Source organism: Protopterus annectens, chromosome 7.part0, assembly GCF_019279795.1.
Source record: "Protopterus annectens isolate FY-2018-M chromosome 7.part0, PAN1.0, whole genome shotgun sequence".
In the NCBI taxonomy this organism is placed as follows: domain Eukaryota; kingdom Metazoa; phylum Chordata; order Ceratodontiformes; family Protopteridae; genus Protopterus; species Protopterus annectens.
The window spans coordinates 476,526,435-476,553,194 of NC_056739.1; the positions used below are offsets into that span (position 1 = coordinate 476,526,435).

General features: G+C 42.7%; 1 protein-coding gene across 1 annotated transcript in view; it reads right to left on the minus strand.

The window, feature by feature from the left end:
• LOC122805994 (extracellular calcium-sensing receptor-like) overlaps positions 1–23,540 on the minus strand; it is a 178,067-nt gene extending 154,527 nt beyond the window's left edge. The window contains exon 1 of the mRNA XM_044076235.1: positions 23,343–23,540. Coding sequence (XP_043932170.1) covers positions 23,343–23,540 — 198 coding nt within the window. The remainder of the gene's footprint in view (positions 1–23,342) is intronic.
• Between the last annotated feature and the right edge of the window lie 3,220 nt (positions 23,541–26,760).

Sequence of the window (26,760 nt, forward strand, 5' to 3'; positions counted from 1 at the left end):
GAATACAGGCACTGGGTTTTAAATATCTTTGTTTGAGGGACGGGGAATCAATATTCAGCTACGTGCCTTTGTGCTTACTTCTTATTGTGGTGTTCGCAATGATGTCTTGTATGCTTTGCATACATTTCAGTATCCACGGACACTGACAGGAGTGATTACTATTAGGCAGGCTGTACTAGTCATCATTTTAGGTTGCGCATATGCAGCTGACAAATTCATGCCTCCATGCAGCTCTTGGACATGCCCCCTGCACTCATACACATTTCCTATGCACGTGGCCGTTACGACAATGCGCTTTCATTAATATGCATGTGGTGCCGCTGCGGTCAACATAATGGCAACTGTGTGTATGAGATGCAGCTAGACAGTACTTCCCTTTGACAGTTACTTCACCACAAAAGACAGGTAGTCATATGTGCACCCCCAATCATGACAGGGTGCCATCCAGGAATATAGAGACAACTGCTCAGCCATATTCAACACTCATGTCACCCATAATAGATCCCATATTTCCTTTAAGGGTTATTGCCCATGTGTAGATGGCCTACACTGCCCTTCACAATCCCTAGCTGCACTACGTAGCATGCAGCCTACCTGAATAAAGCCATATCCAACCCAGAAGTGTTGGACATGCAACTCTTAACACATCCTAATCCCAAATAAACACATACGTCATGGACATCCACCTTTCTAGTACAAGGATCACAACACGTCTGACAGATCCCTGTCCCATGCATGTAACATACTCTTGCCATACTATGCATCCCTGTCCAGCAAAGCTGCACATCGCCCCTCTCTGTGATATGGTGTGATGACTGCATGCCAAATATATCAGTAACCATGTGTATCAGTTCTGTGGCACTGCTTGGACTGGCCACTGAATATTACCTGTCTGTTGCCTACAGCTAGGTAATCTGTCTGCCTAGGCTCATAAATGGCCCAGGCAATATAGCCTACCACATCACTAAGACCATACATGCCATAGTTGATATCCAACCCTGCAAATACCTTCAGGCTAGCTATTGTCCCATGTGATACACAGGCAATACATGACAGGATGCTACACAGCTGTACAGTGCCATGTAGATGTATATGGCAAAACACATACATGCTTGCAAGTCTGCAGGGTCACAGGTCATGTCCCTAATGGCTATGTATGACTATATATGTGGCATATACACAGCATTAAGGTAGATTTCATTAATGTGAATACATACAGGCATGTGCTGATAGGTAAAGACACCACTACAGGCAAACAGACATGCCCACGTCAAGACAACATCCACATGGTGTATGAGCAATGCCATTACATGACACACATTTGGTGATAACATCACATCACCAGTAGGTGTCAAATGTGTGTGACTTATACATATCAGTGGTGTTAGTGTCATGTAGATCTACAAAGACGTATTTGTAAATGTAATAAATGTGATACACATGTATGTTCAGCTGTACTGCTGTACTTCTTTGTGAGTTACTGCGACCTGTCTCCATCGTTATGTCTTCCAGGTATGCCCCGTAGCTGACTGCTGCCATACAGCCGCTTGGAGGATGAGGTCCTCATCTCATACCTCCTTCACAACTACACAATGCTCTTCAGCCAAGTGCCACAGGATGCACAGCAGTAGGATGTCCTGTGGGAGGAACTCTGCAGGAGGGTAAATGATGTTGGAGGTCACAATCGCACCTATCAGCAGGTGCGCCGACACGGCACTGACCAGATAAGATGGGCAAAACAGCGTGCTAATGTAATCACCAGGGAACAAGGTGCAACAGGTGGGGGCCACTCATCCAACCCCTTCTCACACATACCGAGGAGCTACTGGCCAACAGGGGTCCATCCAGAAGCGTTAGCTGGTATTGTGGAGGTGGGTGTCTCTCAACCACCAAGACTGGAGTTGCCTTTTAAGTCACTACTGCACATAAAACACAACCATATATCACATAGTTACATGTGTTACTGCACAATATGTAATGTGACATCATATGCAAGGCATGCATGCACACATGCCACATACTATAGTCTGCTACTCTATGTATTCACAGATGTGCATACTCCATAATATAGTGTATTGTACTGCTTTATGTACTAACATAGACTCTGCACCCTGTAGCTACCACACAGATGTGGATAATGATCTTACTGCTGTGACACCCCTGTTTAGGTACCTCTAGCATTTTGCAGTGACAGCACCATGTGTCAGATGAGATTGTTATTATTTACTAGGCTTGATAATGCACAGAACATATTAATTGCATGCTATCTGCGATAACACACGTATACATAATGTATGGTGGTCCTGGTAATGAACACTGGTCAGACCTGCAATGCATCACCTTTGTGAAACAATTGTAGACTATATGACACACCTACACTAAACCTTCCAAACTATCATTGCCAGATGTGTGGACAACAGTGAATACAACGGTGCAGCTGTGTTCCACTGTAGGGACAGGTACTACATATCAGCATTACACATGTTGGGAATATGAACAGTACTGTACAAAGAGCATATGTGTGCACACACACTAAATGTGTTGAAGTTGTAGTATGCCGGACCCACAGGATACACCCTTGTGGAGTATACCCTTGCTATGGATGTCACACAATGTCATGTGCTATCAGACATGTCCATGATATGTAGTGGGCTGACTGCAACACTGCTCAGCTTTCCTGCAAAACATGTTTCACATCTCATACATACCCCCTTTGTCTGCATAACCCTGTCCTCAGTGGAGCATATGACATCTATGGGTGTATGTCATATGGGATAATACTGACATGTGAAATAAGATGGCCATCACAACCACTGGACTGCACATGTGTACACATGGCAATGGAGGATGGCCAGAGACATGAAGCAATGCACACAGTAGAAGTGATGTACATGTGTGTACACCCTGTTGTACATTGGCTCAACACAGTGCAACTATGGCCTTTGTATAATGGTGATATTGCAGATGTGAAACACTAAACATCATACAGGCCTGTGCACAGCTTGTGTAGGCATATCATGAAACCACCACATAACATGTGTTGAACATCTTGAGTGTGTCACGACATGGAAGCATTCACCTATACAGTATCCAAATACATACATGTGTTGCACATCATATACATACATCCACATCAAGCAACAGATACAGTAGATTCATCTTGCTGGTGTCAGACATCACTGTCATGCCTGCTCCTCATGTGTGTGAGGTACACAGATGGCATATGGGACATAGAGAACTTGTAAGTTAGCCATGTGTAGGCATAGTTGGCAGGTATCAGTAATATGGTTGCAGATGTGCAGGGGTGTCATCTGTATACCCTTCTGTGACCTGTGTCACACATTCCACATTAGGGTTTATTGTGTATACACCTTGGTGACGTGGGCCACATTTCACATTAGATATGTATTGTATGTGAACATAGTCATGGCTATGAACCGTGTCAGTAGCTCACACTGTATAGCACTTGTGAAGCCACATGATGCCCTGCAATGGCTATGCACATAAGCTCAATGTGCAGTATGTCCCTGTATATTTGTAGGGTGGGAAGTCAACACTGCATCAGCTGAAGGCCCATGTTAGTATAACATGTCCCTGCATTGGGACATCATTACCGTACTGTAGATTGGAAAGGACACCATCGTGTTACACATGTATGCATGTCATTCAACACATCAGCAGAAGACATGTCATACTACATGTGATTGGCAAGGTCATACGCCACACAGCAGGCTAGTGTACTGTAAACCTGTGCTGGTCTGTGGCACTATTGCAAAGTAGGGACAGCCATGTCAAACATGTGTGTACAGCCACATGCACAATATCTACACTCAGCTCAGGGGTAGGCAGAATAATGTTGGACAGACATGAACTGGTTTGGGGGAGATATGCAAGCTAGGGTTCAAGCAAACATAGTATGCAGTTGACATACCCTACTGCTCATGTCCTCACACATAGGGGCAGTGGCCAACACAAAGCATCAGTTGCAGATGTACAAAGGTCAATGATGGTTCATTAATAAGTGGTGTATGTTGCACACACCATGGCAGTGCAATGCAATGGTGCAAAGTGCATGCATTGTGTTGCAGGCATGGGGCATAGGCTGCTAACACAAATGGTGCAATACAGGTATGTATGCCAACCACCACTATAATTATGTAAGGTGCATGCCACCTGCTATACCACATGCATGCTGTTGTGTGCAAGTCAGGGATGTATGATGACTACCACTATAATTGCCTAAGCTGAAACTATAATTGTCTAAGCCAAATGCCATCTGCCGTATCACCTGCATGTAGCGTGTATATCTGTGTGTGTCTGTGTGTGTCTGTCTGTGTGTGTGTGTCTGTGTTTCTGTGTGTGTCAGTGTGTCTGTGTGTGCCTGTGTGTCTGTGAGTGTCTGTGTGTGTCTGTGAGTGTCTGTGTGTGTCTGTGTGTGTCTCTCTCTGTATGTGTGTCTGTCTGTGTGTGTCTGTGTGTCTCTGTGTCTGTCTGTCTGTATCTGTGTCTGTCTGTGTGTGTGTCTGTGTGCGTGGCTCTCTGTCTGTCTGTGTGTGTGTGTGTCTCTGACTGTGTGTGTGTGTGTGTGTGTGTGTGTGTGTGTGTGTGTGTGTGTGTGTGTGTGTGTGTGTCTCTCTCTGTCTCTGTGTGTCTGGTATAACTTGTAATGTACAGTTCTTGTCTTCCCCTCACAGGTGTCGATGTAGGTGTGTTGCCCTCCTGCGGTCCACCTGATGTTAGTGTCACCACAGACTCTAACAGTGATGATTATAGTATGATTGGGGCACAGACAGGGTTGTCAGGTGCTGAATCTGTGCATTGGTTGCCATTCTACCTGTCTCCCCCTCATCCTCTCACACAGTTCTCCTGCCTGCACATACTCCATCAACACCAGCCATAGAGGAAGGACAGTTGGCAGGTCGTAGCATGGAACAGCGAAGTGTGGTGACTATGGAAGGTGTGCCTGCACACCATGCTCCCAGTCAACAGACTGGTGATGTCCCACACAGGCATGTACCCAGCGCTGCTCATAGGAGGACCACTTGCCAACATGTCTCTGCAGGACCAAACACATCAGCTGGAGTCACCAGACGCATGTTTCTGGCTGTAATGGAGGCACAGGCACATGCTGAATGGCACAACAGAAACGGTCTGAGGCTTCAGAGGGCTGCTGTCCGTTCATTAACTGACAACATCCAGGCACTTGCAAATGCTCATCATCATCTTGCAGATGTTTTGGATAGACAATTGGGTGACACGGTGGGAGTCCTTGACCATGGCATGTCAATCCTCGAGCATGGAATGTCTGTGCTGGAACATCTGATGGGAGTCAGTTGTCAGGCACATGGACGTAGGCCAGCTACATCACCTGTTGAAGGTCTACATGAACATGCTACTGCACATGCCTGCTCCCATAATGGTGGTAGCAGCAGCAGTGCTGCTGGTGCTGTGCAGCCCACACCAGGATGCAGCAGGCCATGTGCACGTGTTCCTGGATGGTCCCAACAGGGACATGATTCCAGTGGGCATGTGTCATCAGAAGGTACTCAATCTGGACCTCTGTCTGGTAGTGCCCGTGCAATCCCTGGCAGGCGCAGGTCATGTGGCCATGGCCGGACACCGTGAACTGTGACACCTGCTTTGTGCAGTTTGCAGTTGTCTATTACCCCTGTGTAGGCCAGCCTCATGCCAGACCTGTGTGCATGCATACACACACACTGGAAACAAATGTAGGGCACCTCAACACACACGCGCATAACATCCACACCCACCCAATGATATCACAGGCCCTAACACACAAGCATGATGTCATCCAATGGCACAGCCTAGGCCTCTGGCAAACATTATCACCCTGTGCATATGATGATGCCTGTGCCGCATCCCTGTCATCCACACCATTGGTGCAGGGACATGTTCATATGGTCTGATGCACAGGGTGAACATACTAGGTAGACAATTGTAGATTAATGTTGTTGAGTAGTGTTGACAGGCAGCAGACATAGCATGTATTGCAGTTTTAGAATGCATTTTGTACATTTGACAGCATGTATCATGTGTAACAACACTAACAGCATGTTGATCCTGATGTTATGCCTTCCTCTTTCAGGTGTAGTTGCATGTGCTGGGGGATGTTGGTGTATGCGGGAGTCCCATATGTACATGTTGACTACCCACAGGTCAGTATGACAATATCTGCATGCACTTTGTAGCTTCCACATCATAGTTATATTCTCCCATGTTTCAATTATGTTTACTGTTCTAATGATCCAAGAGCATGATAGCTGTGTAGTAAGCTACTGTACTCAGAGCTGTCGCATCCATAGTGGGTGACATCCCAGGTATAGTTACCTGGAGTGCGAAGTGGGTAAAAGTGTGGTATGCTGGATGACAAGGGTAAAGGCCAGTGGAAATAGTGGCATCTCATTGGGAAGCAGTAATATCCACTGCCATGACAGCATGCAAACACAGACACACCCACACACTCAGGGATTCCAGACACTGTAACACACACTCTGACACACACACACACACACACACACACACACACACACACACACACACACACACACACACACACACACAGTTGCCAGTGTTTGGATGTCAACCCCTGCCTATGTGCATATCATCATTATAGTACTACACAATTACAAGATGCGCCACAGAGATTACATGTGTACAGGTATTTGGAATGGCCTAAGATCAAAGACATTGACAGGGATACTACAATGCAGTGAGTGTATGTGGGGAGGGGGGTCCATCAGTAGGCTATGTAATAACAGGTCTCACCCCAGGGAGTACATGTTAACAGGCAGTTAGCATGCCCATCTACGACTGATGTTATCAATAGGGATGCTAGACTGCTTTGAGTGGATGTGGGGGGCATTAACATTCCACCATTCCACTATGGTAAAATACAACCTCACTCCAAATACCGAACAGCCACACACACACACACACACACACACACACACACACACACACACACACACACACACACACACACACAGGCATTCACAAAGATATACACCTATGTCACACACATACAGGCACTTTACATGTGTGTGGTTTAACCACCTGCCTACGGCTTTCTTTCTACACTTCACTCTGTACTGGAGTCACCAACAGTGTTCAGAAGAGTGATAACATGTGGGATGTATTCCCAAGCATACGTGACATATATGGACACACACCCACGTGTGCAAGTACTGTGAATCAAACACACGGCTATCTCATGATAAGTACTACAGCAGTACAGCACTATCACATTTGGTACAATGCTTACTGACTCTTTCCTATGACAACTGTGCTGATATATGCACAATATATGCACAGGGCAGGTATTACTGTTACAGGTGTCATAGGGTTTGCCTTTGGTGTCACCCATACAGCATTCTACATTGTCTGTCTTCCACTTCAATTAACAAAACTTGACCTTAGCAGGTACACAGGTTATTGCAGGACTGGTTGTAACACACCAGTGAGCTGTCCTCAGTAATCATTCATCTGCAAAGAAGCCCCACCACTTAGTAGTCATGTCCAAACATCCGTCCAAACCTCATGTACGGCTTACTGTACTTAGAGTATATCACCATATACAGTTGGCAATGTTGAGGCTGTATTGCAACAGCATGATGTACTAAAACAACAGTCACCTTCAGACATCAGACACTGCACACACATGGAATCTACACAAACAGCAATACATGTACACATATGCGGTCTACATCAGTATGTGCACTAGAAGGTCAAGAGGATACATTCCACACCTTCCCCATGCCATGTGTGAAACATAGCCAAGCATTACACCATAATGAATGTTGTATTCATGTACTGGTAGGACACCACCACTTTCACTGAGTAGCCAAGTGTACATATATGACAACAGCACATATCAGCGTGACACACACAGCATTATTCCATGTCATGCTCCTACAAACTGTCACTTGACAGTGCCATGGTGAACCAGGGCACTGTAATGGTTAACAGTGAGCACATCATATGTGCCACACACACCTCATGTGTACTGGAAGAGTGCCAGCAATGTGCTCTGTTAGAGCTAGGCAGTACACTCATTCAAGCATATACGAGGTCTGTGGATTGTAAACATCTCACCCCAGCATGTACTAGCTATTGTGGTACTAAGGCTAATGTCCAGACAGCACACAGCATGCATGGCTTGCAATTGTTGACATGGGGTATATGTAGGAGCTGTGGCCACATGTGGCTGTACATATCATGAACATATCACCTGTGACTACTCAAGGAACTTACAGTGCAGAGATGAATTTCCCTGAGTCTGTCAATACAGGCCTTGTGTAGGTCCTAAATCCTGTTATTTGGGTATGGTTGTAGGCATTGCATTAGGTGGACATGTCTAAAGACATACATGCCACATGGGGTATTTTATGATATGATAGGTGTCATGGGTGACCAGTAGAGATGGGATATTACCTCTGTCAACATAGATATTGAACCTTATGTACTGTTAGCATGCTATCCGCCATGTGCATGTGTGTAACGACTGTAGCCACCTGTATGTAGAAAGGTAAATGAAAGCTATGGTAATGTAATATATGTTGTATGAGTGTGGGATGTACATATCCAGGGCAAGTACGGTTAGGTCATATCCAACCATGAGGGTGATGGTTACTGGTGTACAGCAACAGTCGACCTAATGCTGACAACATCCGAGGGACCCTGTTATGTGTACAACTGAGCAGGTTACATACACTTGTATTATTGCATTGCATAACACATTATGCAGCTGTATCTGTACATGGGTGCATTGCACAGTTGATGTAGGCCTAGGTACAGTCCACCAATCGAGGGTTATCTGGTGGTCTACCATACTATATCACACCACATATGGATGTGTGTTAGTAGTCTGGGAACAAGGTGGTGGATGTATATGAGGATACAACCTAGAATGCAGCATTTACCACTGTCACCTGTACCTGACTTATCTGTGATGCGTTATGTCAGAGTAGTGGTCCTTACATGTGAGTAGCCTTTATGAATATGTGTACACCACCACCTGGTATGGTCCATGCCACTGTTAAGGCCCACATGTCTGATTCTGAGTTATATGGTGGTACTGCAATTGTGCACTACAGAGCCTTCAGCCTGGTGTTCCTCACTGCACAGATGTCGGTATTCCCCATTGTAGGTTCTACATTGAACTAATGGATTACTAAAGCCACACATCTAGCACAGGTTAGCATAGGCATCCAATGCAATTGTCATGTAGGTGTCAGGGTGTTAATTCTGTGTGTAGGACATTTGCTTTGGAATGCAGCTATATGAGTAAATGTGACATAGGTGTTATCCACACACACACATGTGTAACATGGATGCATTTACTCTGTGTTGAAGGCTCATCATTCAGTCATGACAGCCCAGAATGACAGACACTGGACGACCTCATAATAACAGCAGGACATCGGCTCATTGTTTTGGTCTAGCAGTTGCCACCCATACCATGACATCACTGCACGTGGCATTAATGTGCTTGGTAGCAAATGCCCCATGTAAGGTGACAGACAGCGGCAGAGCTTGTGTATATGACCAATGTGAGATATACTTAAGGTAGCAGTCCTGCTAATAATGACAACTACTACCACAGCCGAGAGAGGTCATCTTGTCTCCTGCACCTCAGTACCATTACACAAGGTGGCTCACACATTATGCTTGCAGATGCCACTGTTCCATGTATAATGCCACTGTCCACAACCTGCTATTAATGCATGCCTTTTAGGGCAGCAAGGTGTGTGACACATGCTGTAGGTAGCATCCACCTGTGCGACCCGGGTAACCTATTGTCTTTCACGTCCACACATGCATGACTATGTATATGTAACATATATATATATATATATATATATATATATATATATATATATATATGTCAGTACTTCATGTACATGTAAGCATGTGTGTCACACAGCACATGCACAGATATATCATTTACAAGCCACATATAGGTATCAGGTAGTAAACCAGTATCATGTGCATATATACTGACAGGTAAGATGTACCTAACTTTAAACCTGTATGTTTACAATAGGAGTCCATTACACTATGTTCTGTACATGTAAGTGTTTGAGCATGCACACTGTGGCCTTCAGTGGTTAGAATCAGTGCATCCAACAAGCCCTTTGTTACTAAGTGTATGAGCATGCCCAGTATAACCTTGTGTAGATGTAGTCATAGTGCATCCCAAATGGCCTTGTGCTACTAAGTGTATGGGCATGCCCACTGTAACCCTGTATAGTGATAGTAGTTGTCCATTCCGCAGATGGCCATATTCCAGTTCAGGTTCCTGTTGCACTACAACTACACCTCTCAGGTCTACCTGCGGATGGTGTGTCTTGTTTGTGCATACAGGTTGTAATGGACACCTACTTTAAGCACACAGTTATACAGCTATGTACTTTGTGACTGTCAGTCGCCCTGTTGTTGTCAATTGTAGAAGAGCAGTCTGACTGTATTGAGATGTGTCATTTCTGTGGTGCGTCTCCTAACTGCGTAGTACTGTAATAGTGATCTGTAGATAGGCAAGAGTTCTGATCCCACCGATGGCAACTGTGTGCATGTGTTTGTGTGTGTGACAGCAAATGCGTGAGTGTGTGTGTCAGCAAATGGCTGGGTGTGTTTGTGTGTGTCTCAGTAAATTCCTGAGTGTGTGTGTCAGCATAGGCTGAGTGTGGTTGTGTGTATTTGTGTCTGCATCCTGTCATGGTAGCGGGTGTTGCTACATTCCAAAGAGATACCTCCTTTTACACTGGCATTTATCCTTGTCAATCCCTATATCTCTCTCTTCCCCCCTACCCACTACAAGTAATCAGTCCTGTAATGTCACCAAGGTCAGATGTGGAATCAGTAAGTCCAATTGTATGTGTTCTGTGGCACATACCCCAACTGCCTACCACTGTACTAGTTACCTTTACATAGGCAAGACGTGTATGCACAATACTGGCAAGTGTGTGTGTGTGTATGTGTATGTGTGTGTGACTACCCTGTAGCCAGGCTAACACACGTGTAATGTCTTTTAGCACACCATGGTAGCCATCTGTGTTGACCCATGTCTACAAAGTATTACATAGTTAGGAATGGTAATGAATACACAGTTAAGCACGACTACAGTTGGGTATGTTATTTCCCTGTACCACTGTCGAGCAGTGACACAGAAGTGGTCATTGGGGTGTAGTTCCATATCCATCATTCCCCCACCCTAACTCCACAATCCCCTGGGTAGATTACAATAGCCATCATTCCCCACCACAAACTCTGCATACACAACAACCATCCCTTCTCTGGTGAACTGCGTATGATTTAAATGTTATGACACAAGAGATGCCATCTGTTTTGTGTACACGTCAGTTTCTTTGGAACCATTCTGTGTCACAAAGGGTGTACTGACATGTGTATATGCATATATATATGTGTGCGTACACATCCCGTAGGTATATTTATATATATATATATATATATATATATATATATATATATATATATATATATGTATATATATATATATATATATATATATATATATATATAAAACAGTTGTACAGATGTAGACTTGTCTTTGTTGTTTCACAGAGTACAGTACATTCAAGGGTACTGTACATATGTACACAAAGGGACTGTCCCATTTGTTTTCATTACTGTGAAATACCTGTAGTAGGATGTGCATTATAGACTCCATGCAGCATGTGTACAACCCAGATGGTTTAATGGTACATCCAGTGACCTCAGTGTGTATAGTCCAGGGGTCGAGACCTGTAAGCCTTGTTGTAACTGTCAATTAGGACTGCATAAGACACTTTTAAGCAGGTGTAATTGTATTTTCGTGACAGAAAGCAGTGGGTACATGCAGGTAACAGACATGTACGACCCACGGTACAGGTGGAATGCCCTTCTTTGGCAATCCTGCTGATGTCATCCACCTACGTATACACCTCTGGGATTACTGTAACCCAGTATTCTCTGTAGTGTGTGCTGTAACTGTCTATTGCTGTAGTGTGATAAACTAGTTAGGTAGGGGTTCTATTCCAAGGGAAACCAACTGTGTGTGTGTGTGTGTGTGTGTGTGTGTGTGTGTGTGTGTCTCTCTCTCTCTCTCTCTCTCTCTGTCTGTGCCAGAGACAGGAATAATGCTTTTTAGAGTATGCACACTCTTTATGACTCACATGACCCCCTTTGGAAATCCTGCTGATGTCACCCACCTAGGAATACACCACTAGGACCACTACAACCCTGTATTCTCCGTAGCTCATGCTGTAACTGTGTATTGCTGTAGTGTGATAAACTAGTTGGGTAGGGGCTCTATTCCAAGACAGACCAACTGTGTGTGTGTCTCTGGCTGCCTGAGACAGGAGCAATGCTTTTTAGAGTATGCACACTCTTTACAATTCACATGACCACCTTTGGCAATCCTGCTGATGTCACCCACCTAGACATACACCTCTGGGACTGCTGCAACCTAGTAATCTCCGTAGCATGTACTGCAACTGCGTAATGCTGTAATGTGATACACTAGTTAGGTAGAGGTTCTATTCTGGGGCATGGCAGGTGTGTGTCTGTTTGACTGTCAGAGCCTGTGGGAAAGTAGCTGTGAGTGTCTAACCACTGGACATATTGGGGAGTGGATTTTGTAGTTTTCCTATATGGTGTCCGTCTTATATGTCACAATGTCCACCTCACGAGGAGTACAGATGTCAGTCAGCCAAGGGACTGTGTTGGCAAGCCATACCCCTACATCTGACAAAAGGCCTGGTGAATAAAGTATGCAACCCTACTATTACCCAGAATACGTCCTGAAGCCATGTGTCATACACAAACACACTTGCCTAGAATATCTTGCTATGTTGCTAGTACCCTGCACATTGATGACAGATAGTAGGCATTGTGTGATTGCAGTGGGCTGCAGAGGGCATGGCACCCTGTACAGCAGTACAATAGGCACATGATTGCAGACAATGTGCCTTCACTATGTTCCCCACTGGATGCCTGAAACATATGTGGTGTCATCAAATGTGATCCACAGAGGCCATACAATGCCTTACACATATGCCCTGTATGGACCGATGCCACTGACACCAGGGAATACCTGTATCATGCTATCAATGCAGGTGCAGGGTCAACCTGTTGACTATAAGCAGGTTCTGACACACCAGGCCAGTATTGGCATATACAACGGTCTGTGTACACAACATGTGCCAACAAAACCAGGTACACCTGTACATGTCACTGTACATTATTGTGGGACATGCATATCCCAGGCAATGTCCATGTCAAGGACTATCAAACACTGACATGGCATGCATTGCAAAGCTATGGCCATACACAATGGTAACCAGGATGTCAGGCCAGTTCATACAATACCCATCTGTGTAGGACATTGCAGACACTACACCCCTGTACCACACTGCACACCATTGTCTTGTGGCTTAATGCCAAGGATTACCCCTCACCCAGCCTTGTTCAGCCATCTTGCACAGCCAACCACTACACACCCATGAAGCAATGCACACATGCATGTCAGTACTGGCACCTGTGCCTGCATGAGGGGAATGATGCTCACAACCACAGTCACTCCCAGTATAACTCCCATTGGCATACTGACAGATGTCAAACATGTTCACATGATCTAGCCCATTGAACCTCCGGATATCCCCTGTGGTGCATGTAGTACCTGTGCATTACTGCAGTGTGGCAAACTAAGTGGTTTGGGAGTGTATATGTGGGCCTGGCAAAGAGTGTCAATGTGAGTCCATTAGAGAGTGTGGCTGTGTTGACAATGACATCCGTTCATGTGGACAGCCATGTTTGCTACACCTAATGTCTGTCTACTATATCTCTGTTGCAGATGTCGCACACCAACACACATATATGTTCTTATGGCATGTCAACATGTCAGCTTCGTGGCACATGGAGTAACTGCATGCACTTGTAATAGTAATGACTAGTCAGTCAGGGGTTTGAACCCCTGTACTGGTAGGTGTGTGACAAACGTTGCTTAGGTTTTAGTCTCCAAGCCCTTCTCTGATGTACTTTGCCTTTGTCTGTCCCTCCCACACACTCTCTGGTGGATGTGGTGGTGTGCACCTGCTCAGCAGCAGCTTGTTTATTGTAAGTGATGGTCATGTTTGGGTGATGGCCTCTACACCTATTGCAGTCCTCCTCTACCTGATTGCATGTGGAACAGCTGCGATGATGTTCCCATAGCCATTCGCATGAAGAACACAGTACAATATCTAGGAACATCATGTTAGTGTTTGCCCATGACAGTCACTGTGAGTGGTACCTGGATCTGGTGTTTGGTAAACGGCATCACAGATGATATCTGGATGTTCCTCAAACAGCATACACAGTGAGAAATAGCCTAAAGACAGGAGGGTGATGTGCCAGGCATGACTACAGCATGTAAGTGTAGCTATGCTTCATTGAGACTGCTGCCTGTTTAACAAGTTGTGTGTGGTAATGGTTATTCTGCATGTTTTAAAACTGACAAGACAGTGCTCTGTTTGTGAGGGACCCCCATCTATAGGGCCATCTGTGGACTGGTCAGTGTGTAGAACTATTTGTTTCCTGTGTTACTCACTGAACACACATCTGTGAACTGCAGGAACATAGTGTGATGACTGCAGTCAGTACATGGTGATAGTGATGAGTTACTGCCATCGCATCCCTGATTGGACATATGTCACATGAAATAGTGGTATGACAGTCACTGTCTGGTGTTCTCAGTGACATGCCAATAACGGGCCACTATTCATAGCTGCTATCACAAGTCTTCTACATGTTGCACAGATGTCATGCAGTATATATGCATGTGTTGTGCTCTCTCTGCAACTGTATACCATCTGTTGTGTTGGGTTGATGGTCATATCTATGCATACTGTTGTAAGTAATCCTGAATGCTGTTGGCTATTACTAATCCATATCTGTGTTTAAACTGCAACACCATAGGCTGTATGGGTTTGGAGGTCCCGACAGAATCTCCTGTCCCACTTAAGCTGGCCATGGCATCGGGCACCAGCACATCTAGGGCCTAGCCTTTGACCTCTACCTCTGTTGGCTTTACACTGCTTTCTGGTGGTACCATCACTGAGGATGGGGCTTGTCACCCCTGGGAGCAGGTCCAGACAGGGACATGTCCGCTGTCATACAGTCCTGGATGTGGTGCGTAGGGGGCTCAATAAGGGGTTTTGAGGCCAGATACACCAGCTCAAGGGCAGAGTGTCACATTTACAGAGTGAGGCTGCCCCTCCTAGACAGTCTCAACCACTGCCACCTTTGCAGCTGTTTTAGTGAAGTGGTGGCTGCCCATGGCTGGGGACCTCCGTCCCACTGTTTCCATCTGGGGGCTCATGGGCTTGTGAATGCCGAACACCCCTCCCCGTCTGAGATGTATTCCCCCACATGTGTCATATACTGACCCTCTATGCTGTCTTGTCTGTCATCCTACCCTACCTACCCTCCACGAGCATACCTACTTTCCTTCCCCCACATCCCACTCTCACCCTATAGAAACAGAAGGCTAATCGGTTCCTAGAACAACATTTGCCCCATACATAGCTGTCCATTTCACACATGTGTCCACTGGACAAATGTAACCCTTTTAATATGTGTCACAACATACTCCAGTTGTCCTCACCCCTGTCTCTCAGGCGCACGATCCTAGTATGCACATGACTCCTAAATGTTCCAGGTACACGTGATACAGATGACCCATTGTACACACAACACGACCAGTCCCTCGATGGTTACCCCATGTACTGTTATGATGTTGATTATTTCACACACAGCACCTTGCAGGAGTACTGTTCTCACATAATGATTGGACAGGAACTGCTGCGTTAATGTAAATAACATGCACAGAGTGATGTATATGGCCAATGTACAAATGTTTGCATGTATTACTGACACTTGTCTGTCTGAGGGAGTCTTGATATTACATAAGATGACACCACTACATAATACAGGCGATGCTGGTGTTTCCCTTTTCATTCCATTGTAATGCTTTGTTGTCACTTGGGATGTTCCTGATATATCTATATATATATATGTATGTATCTATATGCTGGCCATAAACATTCATACATACATCTACATGATAGAATACATTTCCTACATTGTTGAATGATTGCGCTAGATGATATGTTTGTGATAAGGTCAAGTGTTTGTATATCTACCATGGCTTAGTGGTAAATCACAATAGCTGTGTGTGCAGCGTCCTGGTTTCGAGCCTTGCAGAGGGTGTTAATTTTGTTGCTGGCCAGAACAAGGCCATTGGATATGGTGTGATTAAGGCACATTAAAGCAGTTGTGAGCGGGTGTGCATGGGTTTGCATGTTGCTAAGCAATGCTAACCTCTGGTTACAGTTTCTTACACTCAGTTAGCCTCTACATTGCTTTACCAGTGTAATACTCGCTTACTGGCAGCCAAACAGGCTTGCACTCACTTGCTCCCGCACTTGCAACTGCACTGCATTTGGTGTTTGCATCTGCCACTCACGCCCCTGCATGGGAGTGAGGACTATGATATTACCTTGTGATGCTTATTACATTGGATTACATGCCTACAGTATTGGGGAATGGCTGCCCATTAGGTGACAGCATTCCGTTCGACTGTATGGAATCCGCAGCCTGTCCAGAGTTTGATTCATATCATTGATGTGTTCCTCTCACAATCTGCACCCATTTGGCTAATACATGGGAACTGACACTCTTCAATACAAAACAAGTAATTGGGTTTTGGAACCCACATCCTTCAGCCAAGTCATGCGACTGCATACCTTATATTCTATCATCTTTCTAAGGTTGTCAGTGGAATATGTACTTTCTGTCCCTAACAGACCTCTCATATGATTGGGGAAATATACAAACTGATTCAGGGACACGTCATAACAACATTAGGGACACATTTACATTATTAGCGCTTTTAACCTGACACATTGACAGAGTCAGAGCATATGAATTCATACACATTGTCTGAGATAAATGATGTTTATAACTCTTAATTGTTGTCGTTATTCATTATGTGTAATTCACCACCTTTCCTCCATAAGTCACTAGTTTTAGGAGGGATTAAGTGGGGCAGAGTTAGAAACCAAGTCGAAATCAGGGACAGTTCAGAGGTATGCTCCCTATTTGTTCCCCCAATGGTTTATGTACTGTCCAGTGGATGTGCTCTTAGGGGTTGATAGGTATGGGCATCAGCTATGCCCATTTCGGAATATTACTTACATCCATGGGGCGGTCTTAATATGACTTTGCCAGCCAACACCTGCACGCCTAGGCCCATAATTGCATATCCATAGTTTCACCACCTGCCACTCCTCTACAGTGGGTGCATGCTTACTGTGGGTACAGGTGGGATATAAACACACCACTGCACACTGCCCACTCTCCCTGTGTCGGGACACATTTCGTACATTGTGTCGACCCATGGGTTATCAGGCTTGCACAACCTACTGGTCCCTGTACATCTACAGGCTGGTTTGATAAGTCATTACCAAGACTGCCTCCGATCATTAATTTTTGGTGTCCCACAAGGGACATCTATGTCTATGTTTCAGGATTAGATCTGGCAGGTCTCTCCCACTGGTAGTATCCTGCCAATGGTCTGGAAAGCAGTGGTGTGTTTACCTTTATTGTGTGTCTGTATGTCTCACTGGCCTAGCTCAGGGGTGGGAGGGTTTGATACTACGTGTTACACGTTTGTTTATTGAACCCATCACCCCCATATGTATGGACTGTGAACAAATGTTACTCGTAACTGCTCTATCATATCTTAGCTATATACACATCACATCTAGATCAAGGGAAGTCATAGTCTCCCTATACTCATCACTCATCAGACCAATGATCGAGTACAATGCCCCATTCGGAATGTATCTGACCCGACACTTGCAGCAGCTGGAGAGGCCACAAAAGTTCCTCACCAAAAGGATAAAGAGTCTCAAAAATCTGTCTTATGCTGCACGACTGAAAGAACTCCAGTTACATTCAGTTGCGTACCGCTTACTCAGAGGTGACCTATGCCTGACATACAAGGCCATGTCAAACCCAGATTTGATGAATATGCTTCATCTCAAAAAATCTAGATCCCTTAGAGCCACAAGGGCGGGTGACTTAAACCTCGACACGGTTATTAATAGGATGTGCTGGAGGGATAGATTCATCACCCAAAGACTCCCTATGCTGTGGAACAAAATCCCGGTTTATGTGAGGCAGAGCACCTCGCTGGCCTTGTTCAAGAGGAATCTTGACCAATGGATGGGAGATCGCAGATACACCCCAGGGGTTACCTCAGTGTCACTGCTCGACAGAGGCACAGCTAAATAATGGGCATAGTTTCTCCAAACTAAGGGGTGGCGTAAGCCACAAAACTATGGCTAGGCTTATAAATGCCCTCGGGCAGATAGCCTAGTATAAACCTATGAACCTATGAACCTATACATGTGTATATTTACAGTTTTATATATTTATATATATATATATATATATATATATATATATATATATATATATATATTTATATATATACACACACACATATATATATATATATATATATATATATATATATATATATATGTATATTACTATATACAGATATATCTGTATATGTATGCATACATGTATATTTATATTTTGCTGTATATATATGTATATATATATATATATATATATATATATATATATATATATATATCACAACATATGGGTCTATGGGTGGCTGCATATGTATATATTTATATGTGGGTATGTATTTGCATGCTGTCTCTGTATGTATACATTTGTAATACAGAGTGGGAGAGGCTTATCTTTATGTCGTTATGGGTAGATATACACACACATACCTCTACATACATACGTCTGCATATGGTTATTCCATTCCTTGCCATATAGGTTCATAGGTTAGTACTAGGCTAACTGCCCTTGCGAGCCATTGTAAGCCTAGACAATTATCCCTTGTGAGAATTGAACCCTGCACCTTACATTTCTAAGGCAAAAACCTTAACCATTAGGCCACCCTGGGTTTGGCTGCTCGAAAGCCGATGCCTATGCCCAATGAACACATTCGCTTACATCCTTAGGGCTGTCCATATTGGCCCACATCAGCCAACACCTGTACATCTAGACCCATAAGTAGCTACCCATAGTTCCCCCACCCTCGCCTCCTCAACAGCACCCATCCTTACTCTAGGTCCTGGTCGGTTCAGGACACACCACTACACGCTGCCCACTCTCCACTTCATGGGACCCATTTCATACAACTGTCTCGGCCTATGGGTCATCAGGGGTTCCCACCCTTGTATTCTGAGACTGTATAGACCACGGCCAAAATGGCCAGTCTATCACCTTCTTTTGGTCTTGGAAATTTTTGGTGTGTCCCGCAAGGGAAGCTCCAGTCTGTGTTCCAATATTAGAATTCACGGGTGCACTTTGTACCCAACCAATTGTATCCTGCCTGTGTTATGGGAAGCAGTGGACTCTTTACATTGTTTGCATGTATGTTTCCTGTGTATGGCTGGGAGTGGGTGGAAGGGCATGCTATGTGTTTCATGTTTCTTGCTTGAGCTCCTCACTTCCATTGGCATAGCCTGTGAACATATGTCATTCTTGTGTGCTGTTTCGTATCATAGCTGTATATCTGTGTATATCTACGCACACACACACACACACACACACACACACACACACACACACACACACACACACACACACACACACAGACACACAGACAGAAATATATATATATATATATATATATATATATATATATATATATATATATGTGTATATATATGTACATATGTGTATATATATATATATATATATATATATATATATATATATATATATATATATATATCAAATAAAAAGTACAAATAAAAAGTACAAAGTGGTATGAGCAGACTGGGTACCCAAACAACTAGTATTTGCAGAAAAAATATAGGAAACACCAGACCACAGCAGATAGTATCAAATAAAGCTCTAAGGTTGAATCCTCAGTACAAAAACAGTGAGTGCTTTCGTAGCCAGAGCTACTTCATCAGACAACTCAATACTCTCCACAGATATTTTTAAAAACAGAAACAGCCTATCAGTGTCAGTTCCCAATAAACAATTAGCTTAATAGCCACTGATTTAGAGGAGAAGCACTAGATAGAGAGATAGCAACTAATAAAACATTAAAATGAATAAAAATACATAAAAGTGCATATATAGAGACTTTATTTGCATAGTGGCTTATTAAAAAAAAACTGGTTTAATGCAAACTTTATCATTCAGGCCTTTGCCCATGTTGGCACGCATCTTAATAATCCATTCAAGCTCTTTAGTCTCTACCAAATTCCTAATTGCACCACCTCTGCAACCTAGTTGAACTTTCCTCAATTACCATGAATTGAAAGTTGTGTGTTGTCTCTGATACTAAAACATGCCTAGCCAGGGCATTAGTTCCAGCCCCACTGTTTATGTCATATATGTGTTCCCTAATCCTGTCACGGAACCTTCTTGTGGTCATGCCCACATAGAATGAACAACATTTAGTACAGAAAGCTAGGTACACAATGTTAGTGGTATTACAGACAGCTGTAAGTCTGAAATAGGTACTCTTTCCAGTGTCTGGATGTCTAAAATGCCCTCTCTTGTCAATATATTGACAATAGTTACAGGAGTTACAGGGTTTTGTCCCATATACGGGAGTGGTAGGTTGAACATCTATTGCTTGCTTATATCTGGGGCCACATAAGAGTCTCTTAAGGGATTTCTTGTTCTTATAGGCATATTGAGGGGTGGTCCCTACCAGAGGCTTAACTCAGTGATCAGAACATAGTATATTCCAGTTCCTATGGCAGATATTCTGCAGTAATCTAATATTACTAGCATACATAATAGGAATTCTTAGCAGGTTATCCTTCCTGCTCTTTTCCTCATAAGCTTGACCTTGATTGGAAAAGTTTGGTTTCCCCTTCTTTCTCCTTTGAGAAGCCATGCTCAAGGTAATGGAAAGAACCTCTCTCCTTCCATACCCTCTCTCTATAAGTCTGTCTTCTAGCTGATGTAATTCCTTCTCAAACATGTCATCCTCTGCTGTTAGTCTTGAAGTCCTTAATGCTTGTTCTTTTATTGCATTAGGGAACACATGTTGGGGGTGCATGCTTTGCCCATGGACATAGGTGTTCCTATAGCATTCCTTGTGGAAGATTTCAGTACAAAAATCTCCTGTATTTTTCCTAGTTATACTAACGTCTAAAAATTCAGCTTTCTTATTCACACTGTGGGCTGTGAATTTCAAAAAGTGTGTACTTCTGTTGATGTCACTCAAGAATTGCTGTAGATTTGTATCATCTCCTTCAACATCAGGACGAGGTCATCTACAAATCTCCGATAAAATACCACTTTCTCTGACCATGTTCCTTCAATAATATGCTGTTTTTTCTCATTTTGCCATAACAAGGTTGGCATAGCTATTGGCACATGAAGTGCCCATATCCACGCCATCCAACTGTTTATATATGCACTGTTCAAACATAAAGATGTTATTCTCCTGTATAATTTCAACCAGGAAACATAGAAGATCAATAGTTCTGGTATCATACTCTCCATCTTCCTTGAGATATTGACACAAAAACTCTAGTCCTACTCCATTAGGAATTGCAGTAAACAGGGACTGTACATCCAAGGTGACCATTAAACAATTCATAGTGGGCAGAAAATTACTGATATGATCATGTAGATCCGTTAAAAAATATTTTGTATCTCAAAGAATACATTGATTCCTGGCTAATACAGGTTTTAAAAAGTGATCTACATAAATTGATAGTGGTTCAGTACACCATTCTTGCCCAACTACAATTTGTCTCATCGGTGGATTATGTGGATGCTTATGTATCTTGGGCAGTCCCTGTATTATAGGAGTAGTGGGATCATCTACCAGGAAATAATTATACAACTCCATGGTGATTTGGCTGCATTGCATGCATTCAAATAAATCATTGCGTATTCTACAAACACAATTGTCAACCTGTATTTGCTCTATTCTCTCATATACTTCATCGTTTAACATAGCAAACATAACATCCCTGTAGAACATGTAATCCATGATAACAAGTTTTCCCTCTTTATCAGCTGGTCTAAAACAAATTGTATGATCCTTACAAAGTGCTTCAAGTGCTGACCTTTCATTACAGTTCAAGTTCACAAAACATTTAGTATGGCTCTTACTGTCATACGATGAAAATATATTAATACAAGCCTTCTCAAATGCTTCAATGGCTCCCACAGTTATAGGTACATAACCACTGGCCTTTCTAAACAGATTAATGCTTTTATTACTTACATTTCCATCCTGAAAATGCAGCTACAGCATTAAGTTTCTAGTAAATGTCTTCAGTTCAATGATGTTCTCTGTAATCGTCATACGGCTAGCTGGTATAAAACTTGTGCCCTTACTAAGAACAGATTGTTCATCTTTGCTCAAACTACAACTAGAGATATTCCAAATTATTGTCCGTTTTTCAATTGCCACATCCTTTTGATTGAGAGGGTATTCTCCTCTTCTGTTGACGTTTTCCACTTCAAGAGGCCTCTGCCCTGACTCCGTTGCTAAACATTTGGTGTGTGAATGGGGTATGGCATCATCAAGTATTCATTGTCTTCTCTGGGCTGCTTGTTCATTTTTTCATTGCAATTCAAAGTATGTCGTGTCTCTTTCCTACGTGCTCCATTTCCGCCTAATGGTGAGGCTATGATATCAGCACCTACTGTCCTAGGCTAGCTAATCTGAACACAAGTGGGAGCATCCTTGTTCCCGGTTACATGCTCTGTATTCATATTTAAGGTGGAGTTGGATGTAGCTATGTCCGATATAGTATTATCAGTTCTTACTGAGTTCCTACATGCAAACGAACTCAAATTAGTTTTGTTTTGTTATCTTGGCCAGGCGAACACCGTCCAGCCGAAAAATTATTGTTATCCCTTTGGATCTTCTTTTGGCAGCTCAACAATTGTTGTTCATATGCATTAATAATTTCAATCATGTGTTCTACCTTAATATCTACTAATGAAGACAGGTACTTTTCATATAATTCCATTTGCTGTTTGTCTATGTTATTTACCAACTGATCCTCCTCTGGTTTAAAAAATCAGATCAGTAGTTCCATGTAGTTGTAGCTTGTTTCCAAGTTTATCTGCTGCCACTGTACAAGTAAGTCTCTATATATATTTCCATAAGTTGGCATATTTAAAACTCTTAACCCCCGAGGCACAATTCGAAGATTTAAGCATGCTTCGAAGTGAAATCTCTGCATACGTATTCTTACCAATTTTCGTGTATCATTCTCAAGTTTATTTAAGTCTCTTCTCAGTGAGTTCAAATCATACTCACAGTTAGTCTCATTCGTAGGGGGTGTTGATACAGGATGAAAGGTTGATAGTGGATTGTCCTTGTCCTTAAATAAGGAAGACAGATTCCTCAGTCCATGTTTGTCACAGCTATTCAGCTCCAATAGATGCTCCATAACAGGTACCTCAAAAGTACCTTCTGTTATGTCTCCACACCACAAAGAAGTAAAATACAACAAATAAAAGTACAAAGTGTTATGAGCAGACTGGGTTCCCAAACAACTAGTATTTGCAGAAAAATATAGGAAACACCAGACCACAGCAGATAGTATCAAATAAAGCTCCAAAGTTTAATCCACAGTACAAAAATGGTGAGCGCTTTCGTAGCCAGAGCTACTTCATCAGACAACTCAAAAAACTCCACAGGGATTTTTAATCCTGTATCCTGTATCAAGACTCCCTACAAATGAGACTAACTGTGAGTATGATTTGAACTAACTGAGAAGAGACTTAAATAAACTTGAGAATGATACACAAAAATTGGTAAGACACCATATGCAGAGATTTCACTTGAAGCATGCTTAAATCTTCGTATTGTTCCTCGGGGATTAAGAGTTTTAAATATGCCAACTTATGGAAATATATATAGAGACTTACTTGTACAGTGGCAACAGATAAACTTAGAAACATGCTACAACTACATGAAACTTCTGATCCAATTTTTTTTAAACCAGAGGAGGATCAGTTGGCAAATAACAAAGACAAACAGCAAATGGAATTATATGAAAAGTACCCCTCTGCATTAGTAGACATTATGGTAGAACACATGATTGAAACTATTAATGCATATGAACAATTGTTGAGCTACAAAAAGAAGATCCAAAGGGATAACAATGATTTTTCGGCTGGGCTGGTGTTCGCCTGACCAAGAGAACAAAACAACAATAATTTGAGTTTGTTTGTACGTAGGAACTCAGTAAGAACTGATAATACTATATCGGACATAGCTACATCCAGCTCCACCTTAAATGTGAATACACAGCATGTAACCAGGAACAATGAAGTTCCTCATTGTGTTCAGATTAGCCAGCTTAGGACAGTAGGTGCTGATATCATAGCCTCACCATCAGGCGGAAGTGGAGCATGTAAGAAAGCGACCCCACATACTTCGAATTGCACTGAAAAAATGAATGAGCAACCCAGAGAGGACAACGAATACTTGATGATGCCATACCCCATTCGCACACCTAATTTTCAGCAACAGAATTAGGGCAGAGGCCACTTGAAGTGGAAAACATCAAGAGAAGAGGAGAATGCCTTCACAATCAAAAGAATGTGGCAAACGAAAAATGGACAATAATTTGGAATATCTCTAGTCGTAGTTTGAGCAAAGATGAACAATCTGTTCTTAGTAAGGGCAAAAGTTATGCAGCTAGCAGTATGATGGTTACAGAGAACATCACTGAACTGAAGACATTTACTAGAAACTTAATGCGGAAGCTGCATTTTCAGAATGGAAATGTAAGTAATAAAAGCACTAATCAGTTTAGAAAGGCCAGTGGTTATGTTCCTATAACTGTGGGAGTCATTGAAGCATGTGAGAAGGATTGTATTAATGATATTTATTCATTGCATGACAGTAGGAGCCATACTAAATGTTTTGTGAACTTGAACTATGATGAAAGGTCAGCACTTGAAACACTTTGTAAGGATCATACAATTTCTTTTAGACTAGCTGATAAAGGGGACCACTTGTTATCATGGATTACATGTTCTACAGGGATGCTATGTTTACTATGTTAAACAATGAAGTATATGAGAGAACAGAGCAAATACAGGTTGAAAATTGCGTTTGTAGAATACGCAATGATTTATTTGAATGTATGCAATGCAGCCAAATCACCATGGAGTTGTATAATTATTTCCTGGTAGATGATCCCACTAATCCTATAATATAGGGACTGCCCAAGATACATTAGCATCCAAATACTCCACCGATGAGACCCATTGTGGCTGGGCAAGGATGGTGTACTGAACCACTATCAGTTTATGTAGAACACTTTTTAAAACCTGTACTAGCCTGGAATAAATGTATTCGTAGAGATACGGAACATTTTTTTTAATGGATCTACATGATCATATCAGTAATTTTCCACTCACTATGAGTGTATGATACCAGAACTATTGATCTTCTATGTTTCCTGGTTGAAAGTATACTGGTGAATAACATCTTTATGTTTGAACAGTGCATATATAAACAGATGGATGGCGTGGCTCATGGCACTTCATGTGCCAATAGCTACGCCATCCTTGTTATGGCAAAATGGGAAAAACAGCATATCATTGAAGGAACATGGTCAGAGGAAGTGATATTTTATCGGAGATTTGTAGATGACCTCTTCCTGTTGCTGGAAGGAGATATTACAAATCTACAGCAGTTCTTGAGTGACATCAAAAGAAGTACACACTTTTTGAAATTCACAGCCCACAGTTCGAATAAGATAGCTGAATTTTTAGACGTTAGTATAACTAGGAAAAATACAGGAGATTTTTGCACTGAAATCTTCCACAAGGAATGCTATAGGAACACCTATGTCCATAGGCAAAGCATGCACCCCCAACATGTTCCCTAATGCAATAAAAGAACAAGCATTAAGGACTTCAAGACTAACAGCAGAGGATGACATGTTTGAGAAGGAATTACATCAGCTAGAAGACAGACTTATAGAGAGAGGGTATGGAAGGAGAGAGGTTCTTTCCATTACCTTGAGTATGGCTTCTCAAAGGAGAAAGAAGGGGAAACCAAACTTTTCCAATCAAGGTCAAGCTTATGAGGAAAAGAGCAGGAAGGATAACCTGCTAAGAATTCCTATTATGTATGCTAGTAATATTAGATTACTGCAGAATATCTGCCATAGGAACTGGAATATACTATGTTCTGATCACTGAGTTAAGACTCTGGTAGGGACCTCCCCTCAATATGCCTATAAGAACAAGAAATCCCTTAAGAGACTCTTATGTGGCCCCAGATATAAGCAAGCAATAGATGTTCAACCTACCACTCCCGTATATGGGACAAAACCCTGTAACTCCTGTAACTATTGTCAATATATTGACAAGAGAGGGCATTTTAGACACCCAGACACTGCAAAGATTACCTATTTCAGACTTACAGCTGACTGTAATACCACTAACATTGTGTACATGTTATTCATTCTATGTGGGCATGACCACAAGAAGGTTTCATGATAGGATAAGGAAACACATATATGACATAAACAGAGGGGCAGGAAATAATGCCCTGGCTAGGCATGTTTTAGTATCTGGGACAACACAAAACTTTCAATTCATGGTAATTGAGAAAGTTCAGCTAGGATGCAGAGGTGGTGCAATTAG